At 43.9% G+C, this 12,006-nt stretch overlaps 2 protein-coding genes across 3 annotated transcripts; one reads left to right on the top strand and one right to left on the bottom strand.

The window, feature by feature from the left end:
• Positions 1-5,544: 5,544 nt before the first annotated feature.
• On the top strand, positions 5,545-8,138 carry LOC115670444 (E3 ubiquitin-protein ligase AIRP2-like). Of its 2 annotated transcripts, none has more exons than XM_056319995.1 (5): positions 5,545-5,864; positions 6,804-6,951; positions 7,103-7,169; positions 7,286-7,505; positions 7,772-8,138. In XM_056319995.1, the coding sequence occupies exons 1-5, from the start codon at positions 5,791-5,793 to the stop codon at positions 7,980-7,982; spliced, it is 720 nt and encodes a 239-aa protein (XP_056175970.1). In that variant the 5' UTR covers positions 5,545-5,790; the 3' UTR covers positions 7,983-8,138. The 2 variants fall into 2 exon arrangements, with proteins under 2 accessions (XP_056175970.1, XP_030447582.2); XM_030591722.2 differs by having other exon boundaries at positions 5,574-5,864; positions 7,286-7,520.
• A 367-nt stretch (positions 8,139-8,505) lies between these two features.
• On the bottom strand, positions 8,506-10,286 carry LOC115670443 (ammonium transporter 1 member 3-like). Its single transcript, XM_030591721.2, has one exon. It carries the CDS (start codon positions 10,031-10,033, stop codon positions 8,636-8,638), a length of 1,398 nt encoding a protein of 465 aa, XP_030447581.2. The 5' UTR covers positions 10,034-10,286; the 3' UTR covers positions 8,506-8,635.
• Positions 10,287-12,006: the final 1,720 nt, after the last annotated feature.

Below are 12,006 nucleotides of genomic sequence, written 5' to 3'. Positions count from 1 at the left end.
CGTTGACTTTATTTCTGCTTGATGAGTGCGAATGAAGAAAGAAATGGTCAATGCTACCGAGCATAGTGCCTGCTCCAGAGAAGTCCAATTGCCACAGTTAATAATGTCTCATTCCTTATCCTTAAGCTTTACTATTATAGTAGAACCAAACAAGATTCCATTTTTTTTTTCTAATTCTAAGTTAGGTTAACGTATAATTCACGCTACGTCGAGCGTGATTTTAATCGCCATAATCATACAATTTAAATCTTTCGGCATTCTCAATGCACTATTTAACATTAATAGCACACGAGTGGCTCTCAACCAATCTCAAGTACAAATCAAAGCTTCTACCACTTCAGGAGTAAAAGAACTTTGAAAGCCATTGAGCACGTGACTTGATGTACTAAAAGCCGATTCTGAAGCAACGGTAATTACAAGAATAGACAAAGCTTTGTAGAGAGGCAACACTCAACATGATTTCTATTTTCAACGCCAGAAAAAAGAGAAGGGAGGGGCTTAGGGTTCTTTGAAAAATAAATAAATTTATATTCATATATTTACATATAGAGGGTTGGTCCGGGTTGGACGAACCCTAAAGCCCCTGGATCGGGGACTAACCTGCATAGTACAGGTTCCAATGATCCCGGAACTAGGGACTGACATGGTCCACCTAGAAACTGGATCAAGATTGGTCCGGTTGGGCCGGTCCAGGGTTGGTCTAGGGTTGATCCTAGACGGTTGCTCACCCCTAGAGGCAGGTGTGATAATCAACTTTCATTCATAATGCAAAAATAAAAATAAAAAGAAGCAGAAGCTGCAAATGTAGGGAATCGTTGACTTTATCTCTGTTTGATGAGTGCGAACGAAGAAAGGGTCAATGCTACCGAGCAGAGTACCTGCTCCAGAGAAAGTCCAATTGCCTGACTTAACGTCTTATTCCTTATCCAGATGCTTTACTATTACAATGAAACCAGACAAGATGCCATTATTTTTGTCTAATTCTGAGTTAGGTTAACGTATAACTCACGCTGCGTCGAGCTTGATTTTAATCATCGTAATCATGACATTAAGTTAGCATGTTTTCAGCCCCATCCCCAGCAAAAAATGGTTGACATTTGAAACAAAATGGGCCCAGGACCGGCCAAACCATGCAAAACCAGTTGCTGATCTTTGGTATTAACTATGTAAACAAAAAGGTGGTATTGCATGTGAAGCCAGTCTAATCCACCAACTCCATTTATCGCAATCTTTAAGTTGGCGAGCTGGGACATGCATCTTCCTGTTTGCTTCATTGAGCCTTACTGTTGTGTTAACTATATATATAAAATCTTTGGCGTCTAATCTGGTACGCGAGTTGAGGTCTTTTTTTATTGTTGAGAGTCAGTAATGAATGTCCAATTCATCAGAATTAAAAAGAAAGAGAGCAGATTCTAGCCACGACTCAATTCCACACAATGTTTGGGTCAATAAGTCAATGAATTTTCTATGTAAATCAATTGCTCTACTCAATCTTGGTTATCGAAGACGGGACTGGTGTCTTTTGCACATTTGAATTGTCTAAGTAGATTAAGGGTGAGATCACAAAGTCATTGGGAACTGCCAAACTATAGCATATAAAAAGAGGGAAATTCTTGCTTAGATTTGTATAATCAATTGTTGTGATTGATTCGATCAATGCAAACTAAGTTTCAGATAATTTTTTTTCTCGAAGAGGGCGGGAAGACTTCTACCAAAAGGAAAAGGAGAATTACTATTTGCCCCTAGGTTTATAGGATTGTTGCAACTTGCCTCCCAATATCGCAATTTTGGCATAAAGCTCCCTAATGTTTTCCACTCAATCTCAATGTGCTCTCTGTGTTGACTCCGGCCACATTGTCCCTTGAAAATCGATCACGTGATGTCACGTGACTCATCACCGGCAAGAACTTGAGGGCAAAATCGTCCTTCCGTGGTGAGAATTACATTTTGCCCTCTAGATTGGTTGCATGGTTACCAATTATCTCTTGACGTTTCAAAATTTTGTCAATATGCCCTCTAATCTTTTGAAAGTCATTATAATCATCTCCTTCTAGTAATTTCAAAAATAAAAGAAATTAATTATAACTAAGAACTTGCAAGAAAACTTATAAAAAGGAATTGAACTCAATGATCCAAACTTATATGCCAGGGTTCCTTATCCTGACAAGGTACAAGTATTTAAATTGGGGAAGGGGGAGGCTTCGGCTCCGTTTGGATGGCTTTTGGGGAAAGTCTTTGGGAGAAATGCCAAGGACCTTAGGTCCAAAGATTTTTAAAAAATGCAAATAATATTTAGTAAAGTGTAATTAAGAATGTATTGGGAAGCAACTTTTGGTTTAAACGTTGTTTGGGAAAAACTAAATTTGTAAAAGACTTTAGCTGTATTTTTCAAACAAAAATAAAAATTGAAGCTCAGCAACTGACAGTGTGATGGTGCCATCTCTCCGGCGATTAGAACTGACCTCGTTGCTGTTGCGCGCTGGAAAAGATAAATTCGGAATTTCAAAAGTTCAATAAGGGGCAAAGTTAGAAGGGAAAAAAAAATAGCATCAACATTCCGGAAAATGCTCAAAGATCAAAATTGGGCAGGACTTGCGTCGAGCAAAGAGCCTTTGAAGGGCTTCGGAAATGCAGCGCATCTTCCGAAAATACTCTGCGAAATACTTGCCAATCACCTTGCCACTTGCCAAAATCTCTTTTCGTAAAGTGATTCCCTATCGCAGCCGAAGTGACCCTGAACTTTTTGATTCAGATCTCAAACTGATTTTCACCCTGAGATGGAGCTGGGCAATTTTCTTTTCTTGGGTTGTGCCACCCTCAAGAGGATTGGCCCCTCCCTCACTGAACATGACTCTCTCTCTCTCTCTCTCACTTTAGAGCAACGATGTACCAAACAAAGAGCATCTGAATCATTGATGGTCGATATCGCCACCGCCGTCAATTGCCATGTACCGTCAGTCACTATCGGCCATCGCCACCCACTCCATCTCCCCTCTCTCTCTCTCTCTCTCTCTCTCTCGTGGAACCCTTGGACGATGCTTTCAAATTGATTTACAAGTAACCTCCCTGTCATTTCGTTTAATCAACTCCAGTAAAAAATATAATATCCATGGACTCCCCAATCTCTCGTCTATTCCTTAGATGAATGCTTTTAAATTGATTTACGAATAATTTTAATGTCATTTTCTAAGTGCAACAGAAATATATATATATATATATATATAGATGACTCGGTCCCAGTCACCGTTCCTGTGGGAATCGGTCCGGTTCTCGATTCCTGATTTATGGGGAGGAAAATGGCCAATTGGATCAAACCGGCAGTACTGGCTTAGAGCAAAAAAAATTTCTTATTCAGCAATGGCAAAAAGTGTAGATCATTTGTAGAAGTAATCTCTTCTTTTACTAGTATCTTTCCCGGGATTAGAAATTCCATCATACACTAGAGTATCCTACAATATATTTAGGAAATTTTTGAGAAAGAAAATATATTTTTTTTAATAAGAGAAAGATAATACCGTCGGTTCCCGGGACAACTCGAGACCGATTCTAGCGTGAACATGGTCGGTCACCAATCTGTGAACCGGGATCCGACCCAAAGAAAAAAAAATAACCGAGAACTGACCCTAGCCGATTCTATTTCTAATTCTAGGACCCATCCCGAAGCCGATCACTTCTAAAGGGGTCCACGTCACGGGCGCATCCGAAATATCAAAGGGCTAATAATTAAGATATCGAGGGGGATGTCGCAACCAACCCATAAATGTATCGCAGGCCACAACCGCCGATACTTTTGTTCTTTGTCTCGCGCGGGAGGATGTTCTCGAAGGACGCGGGCTGACAGCGACGCGTTCCTGCAGACGATGGCTCAAGGCACGCAACCCAAGTAAGTAAAATCTTTTAAATGAGGGGTCGTGATTCGTGCGACCCGAGATCGATTCATCCTCCGCACGAATCGTGATCGTCGGAGTCGAGGAGGATCAGAACAAAACACCGCCGATCTGTAAATTCTCTTTGCAAGTTGGTGGTGCGGTGGGGACACCGTGCTCCCCTCCTCAATGGATATAAGCCTCATCCAAATCCGGGCTGGGCACACCTTGAAACCTTATTATATAGAGCTGATTAATTAAAGGCGGCATCGACTAAGGTTTCGAGCATAAGACGTCGCTAATCAAGAAATGTTCTCCTTTTTATTTTTTATTTTTTTGGGGTGGGGTGATCCAGCCACCAATAAAGAAAGTTAATTCTTCGAGACTCGTCATAATCTTGTGCGGCCCGAGTGAGTTCCCGTGATTTCCGAAAGGCAGAATTGCGATATAATTAGGCCCCCGGCCGAAGCGAAAAGTGAAAGAGGAAATCGATTTCCGAGATTAAATTTACAAAATCACATGATTGACTATCATTGTTTTCTTCTTTTTTTTTTTGGGACAAGTGCACTAGAAATTTTAAAACTTGTCATGAAGATGCAATCGAGTGTTGAAACTTTCACAAAGTGGCAATCGACTCAAAAAAAAAACTTATTATAAAAATACAATCGAGTCCTAAAACTTTCAATAAAGTACAATCAATGGAATGACCTGATTGGATCAGTTCGATAAGTTTTATGACTTGTTTGCACTTTTTGAAAGTTCGAGGGCCCAATTAACTTTTGCAACAAGTTTTAAGACTTTCAACGTACTTTTTCGAAAGTTTTAGTTATCAATCGCACTTTCGTAACAAGTTTCAGGACTTCTAATGCGCTTATATTATATTATATTTTTTTTATATTAATTTCTCGTTCATTTCAAAAATTGTAAACTGAAGTTTATTTTTCCTTATTTTTTTGCTAGGGTAAGCCAAGTGATTGTCGCGGCCGCGGATCAGAACGAGGGAAAGAAAATAGAATATGACCGACCTTTCCTTGTTTTTCTTTTGTTTGGGTCGAAAGAATCGGACGACTTGACGAGGCCGCCGGTATACCAAAAAAACCGGATGCTGCGCCAGCTGGTTTTTCAGCTCCCCCCCCCCCACACGCTCCGCCTACCAAGCCGTCGCGTCAGATCCAACGGGCCACAACCTCGACACGCCAGCACCCCCCGCGGTCCGCGTGGCGGGATCTCATTCGAGGGCGGAGGAACCCCAGGGCCCACGGGCGAGGAGGTGGCAGCAGGGGATCTCGGCCCGACGGGGTCTCGAAGAGGAGAGGGGGGGAAATTTTTCTTTAATCTCGGGAGCTCGTCGATGACGTGTCACCGCGCTAATTAACCAAAACAAAGATAATCCAAACTTAAATATTTCATTAAAACTAGATAGAAACTTTCGTCTCAATGGATTTATCGAAATGATTAAAGCACTACCGGATAAGATGATTGGAATTTAATCCGGGACGAGCTGCTTATCCCTACGAGGGCAGAACCGTAATTTCCGCCCGGGATGGGGGGTCGGGGGAGGAAAAGTCTGGACGCTCCCCGGGGTCGCGACGACTTTATAACGAAGGGAAGTCAGGAGGAGTTTGGGAGCGGAAGCCGGAGTCAGCGAGGGAGTGAGTGTGTGTGTGTGTGGCGGTTTTTCGGTGTGCCGGGAAACGCGACCTCGTGTATCGTCGTCGTCGAGAAAAGAGCGACCCCCCCACCCAATCTCTTCTCTTTCTCTCTTGTTTTTCCGGGAAAGTGCGGGGAAAAGGAAAGGGAAAAGGCGGACGGGAAAAGAGGGAAGGACAAAAAGAGCTCGGTCGTCATCGGTGGCGCGTCGGATGAAAAGCATCGCCTCCCGAGAAGAAGAAGGAGGAGGAGGAGGAGGAGAGAGCGGGGAGCCATGAGCAGTAATAAGTCGCCGTTCAGGGATTCTCTCAAGGCCCTCGAAGCTGATATCCAGCACGCCAACACCCTGTAATTCTCTCTCCGTCTCCGTCTCTGTCTCCGTCTCTGTTTTCTAGCTTCATTTCGTTCGGATTGCCGTGAATGGAATGGAATGCGTGAAAATCAGTCGGTGGTCGTCGGAGTCCAGCTGTTTTGTCTTGTCCCCTCTGTGTTTGGTTCTTTTGGGTCCGTCGCTGTGTGTTTCTTGAATTTGGCTTATAGCTCTGTCAGGTGGTGAACTCAACGAGGCGCGGGGGGTGGGGTGGGTGGGGGGTCTCGCCAAAATGGTTAGTGTGCATTCTCGGGCGGTGGTCTCGTCCACCCTTGTTTGAATTGAGTTAAATTTTGCAATCATTTCCTCGTACGTGTTGAACAAAACTACTTTTGGAGCTTCTGTGGTTCTGTGTTCCGGCCATGTCCAATCACGTCGTCTTTCATTTACCTACTGCCGCTGCTGGGACGTTAGGAGCTGAAATCGGCTAGTAGGGTGGGCATGCTGCTGTGTCGTGGGCTCTTGCGTAACCTTTCCTTGTTGAAATTTCTGAAGAATCCTGAAACGATTTGCCTTTGGAATTTTATCTCCCATCAAGCTGTTGCGAGTCGAGGATTACTAGGTTGGTGAGGAGCTTCTCTTTTTACAATGGGATTGATGTTAGCATTTGGATACGGGTTACCATCAGATAGTATAAACATTTCTGCATTTTGGTTTGTTACTGCTGATTGGACTGCCCTTATTATACTTGTGAGCCTGTCTTCGCTTTGTTTGGTACTTAACCTTCGAGTACATCCATATCGAGGACCAGGGTCTCCTTGCGTTTTTGTTGCATTGCTCGTTTTCTCATCGGTTACTGTTTCTAAAGATAAGCTTTTAATGATGGGTTGGCAGAGTTTTACATGTATGTTTTCTCGGTGCGTTTGTTTGATGATTTCACTACCTACCTGTGTGTTGACTCTTTTCCATTTTCTCAGGGCCTTGGACTATCCGAGAGAAAATGGAGCGTACCTTCAGATGAGATTATCTTACAGTCCGGTTGCCCACTTATTTCTTTTTCTTGTCCAATGGACTGACTGTCACCTGGCTGGTGCGCTTGGGCTGCTTAGAATTCTTATATACATGGTACATGTCTTTCCATCTTCAGTTGGGTCAGTCCTTTCTTGTTCTTGTATAGAATTGTGTCTGCACCGGTTTGCATTATCTTCTTGGATGGATTAAGTTACTAGTGTTTCATGTACAGAATGACTTATTCTGAGTCTGTGGATTGATGCAGAACTGTGCAGATGGCAAGACCACTATGTCTGTCTATGAGAGGAAAGCAAGCATCAGAGACTTTTATGGTGCCCACATATACTTAGAATTGGGTTATTCTTTGTGCTGCTTATACACTAATAATTTATCTCCCTTTCCTGATAATAACATCCATGCGTTGTCTATTTTTGCTTTTGACAAGCAGCAGTTATATTCCCTTCTCTGTTGCAACTTCAAAGAGGCATCACAGATTTGGAAGAGAGGAAGCAGAGACTAGTCTGTTCTGACCGGTATCGGAAAAAGGAAGAGCTGCTTTGGGGGAAGTTCTGTGAACTTGACTTAGAAAGAGAAGATGAGTGCGGGATTTGCTTGGAGACGACCAGCAGGGTTATCTTGCCTAACTGCTGTCATTCTTTGTGTTTAAGGTGCTATCAGAATTGGTAATGTTCTGCATCCTGGATCATTTACGCCCAACTCATTCTTGAGCTAGAGGCACTACTTGATTCGCACACTATTCTTGCACGGCATTGTTGCTGTCTGAAAGTACATGACCCATGTTAAAACGGTTTCTTATGGTTCGGTGGATGGTTTTAGTTGTCTGGTTCCGTTTACATCTTCGCCAATTACTTCATACCTTCACTCTTCTGCATTTGTCTAGAAACTGACGACGTGTTTGTGGGTGTTTGATCAGGCGCGCACGGTCTCAGTCATGTCCATTCTGTAGGGATAGTCTCAAAAGAATCAAATCTGAAGACCTCTGGATTTACACAGAAAAGCGTGATATCGTTGATTTGCCCACCATTCTGAAGGAGAATGCTAAGAGGCTGTTCATGTACATTGATAACTTGCCTCTGGTCGTTCCGGACACTGTTTTTCTTCCCCACGATACTCACTGTAGGTGAGTCAATTGTTCTACTGTATAGGCTTTTGATGTACAGAGCTAGCCGATATTTAAAATAATCTTTTGAAGTGCTGAAGTCAATCTATTGTCACTTCAATGGGTGTTAACTCTTGGAATCCCTGGAGTTTTCTGAAGCATTGCATCTTGTTCTGCCTAATCAGGTTACTTTGTTTACTTTTTCGGCTTCTTTTCCATTGAATCTAACATGTGGATACTGGAAAAACATGCTATTCTACTGAAGTTGAATGTGTATTGAGTTCATTACAGGAAATGTTCGTTTTATCATAATTGTCTAATGGTGGACACCTGACAGATGCGCCTCTTAGCACGAATCTAATTGTTTAGAAAGAAAAATTGGTATGATGTCAGCCTCTTAAGATGACGCTTGATTGTTCACGGGATAGAAAGAGATCATTCCTTGGCAAATGGTATCTTGGAAAGAACGTGATAAAGGGTCCAAGAATTTAAGAATCCTGGACGCCGAACGTGTCTTTTTCCTCCTCTTTGATTATAACACAAAACAATTTGGCATAAAATAACATGCGACCAATTGAATGAGATTGGAAATGCCCAAGTGGACATATCAAAACAGCCTAGCTGCACGAAGAATTACAAATCATTTGCCGCAAGTGGGTCTTTTGATGCGGTAATCCGCTAGGACTGATCTTGAAGACGCATGTAATCGGCGTTGAAGCGAGGGCAGCTTTCCTCGGCGGCGTGACCGGTGTAAGCGTAGCCGCCATGGCTGGAGATGTCGAGACCCGCCATTTCTTCATCTACTGAGATCCTCAGGATCTCGAGCTTGTGAAGGGCATAGAAGAGAGGCCCCATGGTCGCACTCACCCAGCCCACAATCACCAGAACCTCGACCACCTGGGCTCCAAGCAAGGCCCATCCCCCTCCCATGAAAAGCCCGTACGGCCGCGACACCCCGGTCTCTCCGGAGTCGTAGGCTTGGATCACGAATTCCTCCTTCGCGAACAGGCCCGTGAATATCAACCCCCACGCGCCGCAACCCCCGTGCAGCTGGGTCGCCTCCAGCGGGTCGTCGAATTTCAACTTCAGCGCCGCGATGTTGAGCCCAATCAGAACCCAAGCAGAGACGAAGCCGCAGATGATGGCAGCCCAAGGTTCGACCACGGAGCAACCGGACGTGATCGCGACGAACCCGCCGAGCAGGCCATTGCACACGTCCAGCGCATCCCAGTGGCCCACCAGCAGGCGCCGACCAAATAGGGTCACTAGCCCCGCAGTGGACCCTGCCAGCGTGGTCGTGACCGCTGTACGGCCGATCGCTGTCCAATTACCTTGGTCGGACGTGTCGGGGTACGACACGAGGACCTTATCGAAAGAGCCCGGGTTGAACCCAAACCAGCCGAACCACAACAGGAACGTCCCGAGCACCACAAGGGTCGCATTGTGTCCTCGCATTGGCACGGTCTTGCCGAACGCATCGAACCTACCGGCCCGCGGGCCTTCAATCAATGAGCCCCAGAGACCAGCAATCCCTCCGACCAAATGCACCACGCCACTCCCAGCAAAATCAATAGCCCCCGACCCGAAAAGCAAGTCGCTCGAACTCGCGCTGAGCCACCCGCTCGACGACCAGACCCAATGGGCCACAATCGGGTACACGAACCCGGTGAGGAAGAAGGAGAATACGAGGTACGCGCTGAATTGGGTCCGCTCGGCTATGGAGCCGCTAGTGATCCCGGCAACCGCAATGGCAAAAGCCCATTGGTACAGGAAGAAGCTGTAGTCGTAAGTGCTATCGGGAATGTCCATGAGGGCGAAGTTGTAGGTGCCGATGAAGGGGTTGGAATTGGACCCTTCCCCGAACGCGAAGGCGAAGCCGAAGAGGTAGTAGGAGATGCTGCCGACCACGGCGTCCACCACGTTGGTGAGCATGATGTTCATGGCGTTCTTGGCGCGGACCGAGCCGGCGCACAGCATGGCGAAGCCGAGCTGCATCACGAAGACCAGGTAGGCCGAGAAGAGGAGGTAGATGGTGTTGATCGAGTCGGCGACGCTCGCTTCCCACGAGACCTCCATGGTTGTCGTAAGGCGAGAGCGCGCGAGAGCGAGCGAGAGCGAGAGGGAGAGAGGAAGGAGAAGGGGAGAGAGGGATGATTGGTGGTCAAGAGAGTCGAAAGATAGAGTCCCAATCCTTTGGTATTTCCTCGGAAGAGATCTACTGGTACGTTGAATGTTAGTTGTGTCTCTGCCACAAAGCGCACGTGTGGAGAGGTGGTGGTGTTGTTGACTGCTAGTGCACTCCTCTTCAATGACTTGAAAAGCGTTAAGGATAGGGGCCGCCAATGAACTCGGTCGCTCGAACTCAGTCCCGTGCGAGCCGCAACAGAACTGAGTAATGGTCCGAGTGGAGCCGAGCTTGACACCGCCACATCGTTTGGGTTGTCGTGTCTGGTTTCTTTATTGACCTTAATTAATTACCGTGCGGGATACGATCCCGATCCCCCGTGCAATAGTCAAATGGTGGAGGGTCAACAACTTCTTGGAGCTTGATAGTAATGCTTTCAGTATTTCACTAATTGTTCGCAATTGATGATTATAGGTGTTATTTGGGATTTTTCTTTCTGGATCGTTTGTAATCGGCAAAATCCATCAATTTGTTTTTTGATCTATCTAAATATTTCTTAAGGCCAAATGAGGTACGATTGCACCGAATCAATCTTAGGTATGTTTGTGGGGAAAATTGTCTAAAAAGTCAAAAATCTATTGCACTTTTGCCAATGCAATCCTAAACCTTTTAATTTTGTTAATTGAGTCCTAAATCTTGTCACTTCTTATCAATTGAGTCCATCCGGCCAATTTTGACAAAAAAATATTGATGTGGACGCCGGCCGACTTATGTAGCGCTAACGTGGACAATTTTTATATTATTTTTTGAATTTTGAATTTTTTCTTTTCTATTCTTTTTCCTTTTTCTTTTTTTTTTCTTTCCTTCTTCTTCCTCCAGCCGGTCGTCGGGCTTCGGTAACCAGCCAGAGGCGAAGGCCTGCTAGGTCGACCTCGCCGGCCTCGGGCAAGCCTCGCCCTCACCGGCCATTGGCGAGGGTGAGCCTCACCATGGATGGGTGAGGTCGGCTTCGCCAGATCTGGTGAATCATAATTATTAAAAGACGAGCAATAGTCTTAAACGAAAGCAGCATTCATTGGTGAACGCTTTCCTTCAACTGATATGGAATTTGAAAGAAATAGAGCATTAATGAAACGCAAAAAAAATGTTTTCAAAATAATCGATAATGTTAGTTTTTTTTTTTTGAGTCAGAAAAAGCTATTCTACCCATAACTATCCACACATCGTTTCTGTATAAAAAATAAATTTTCATTCTTCAAAAAATAGAAAAATAGTTTATTTACATCTAACTAAATGGCACACAAGTGACTACTGTAGAACTAAACTCTATCAATAATATACGAGACAAGAATTATAGGATTCGGAATAGGAACTTGTAAATATCATCATTTTTCTTAAAATATGCCAAATAAATTCGGCGTTTCTACGATATAGTCATAAGATTATGTTACCGTGATTTTATATCAATTGGACTGAAGACAAGAAAAGCTTACATATCACCGTAGGTACATTTAAATGATAAGATTTGACAGAAATATCATATTTGATAATGGAAATTTGTCATTAATTTGTGCTATCCAATTAAAAAACACAAGAATAATGTATTAATTCATTTGAACATGAAATGAACGTAATCATATTTTGGACATATACTTAATTGTTGACATGTTACCTCATTAATTGACTAAAGAAAAGATATGGAATAAGTTCAAATCCGTGCATAATAAGACACTTGTTTTATACATGTATAATTCGATTAGCTTCAAAAGGATATATACTTTTTTTCCTAAGTTGAGCAAACGTGCGGGAGACGGAAGTTTTATCGGGACTCACGTAAAGTCCAAATCTAACTAATGGAAGTACTAAATAATTCACCCAAGTCGGTATAGAAGCTAGGCTTTTCAACTTTTTTCAATAAGTTGCA

Source organism: Syzygium oleosum, unplaced genomic scaffold, assembly GCF_021117445.2.
Source record: "Syzygium oleosum isolate NSW1041296 unplaced genomic scaffold, Sole_v2.1 Sole_v2.19, whole genome shotgun sequence".
NCBI lineage: Eukaryota > Viridiplantae > Streptophyta > Magnoliopsida > Myrtales > Myrtaceae > Syzygium > Syzygium oleosum.
This window is presented reverse-complemented; position numbering and strand designations above follow the sequence as displayed.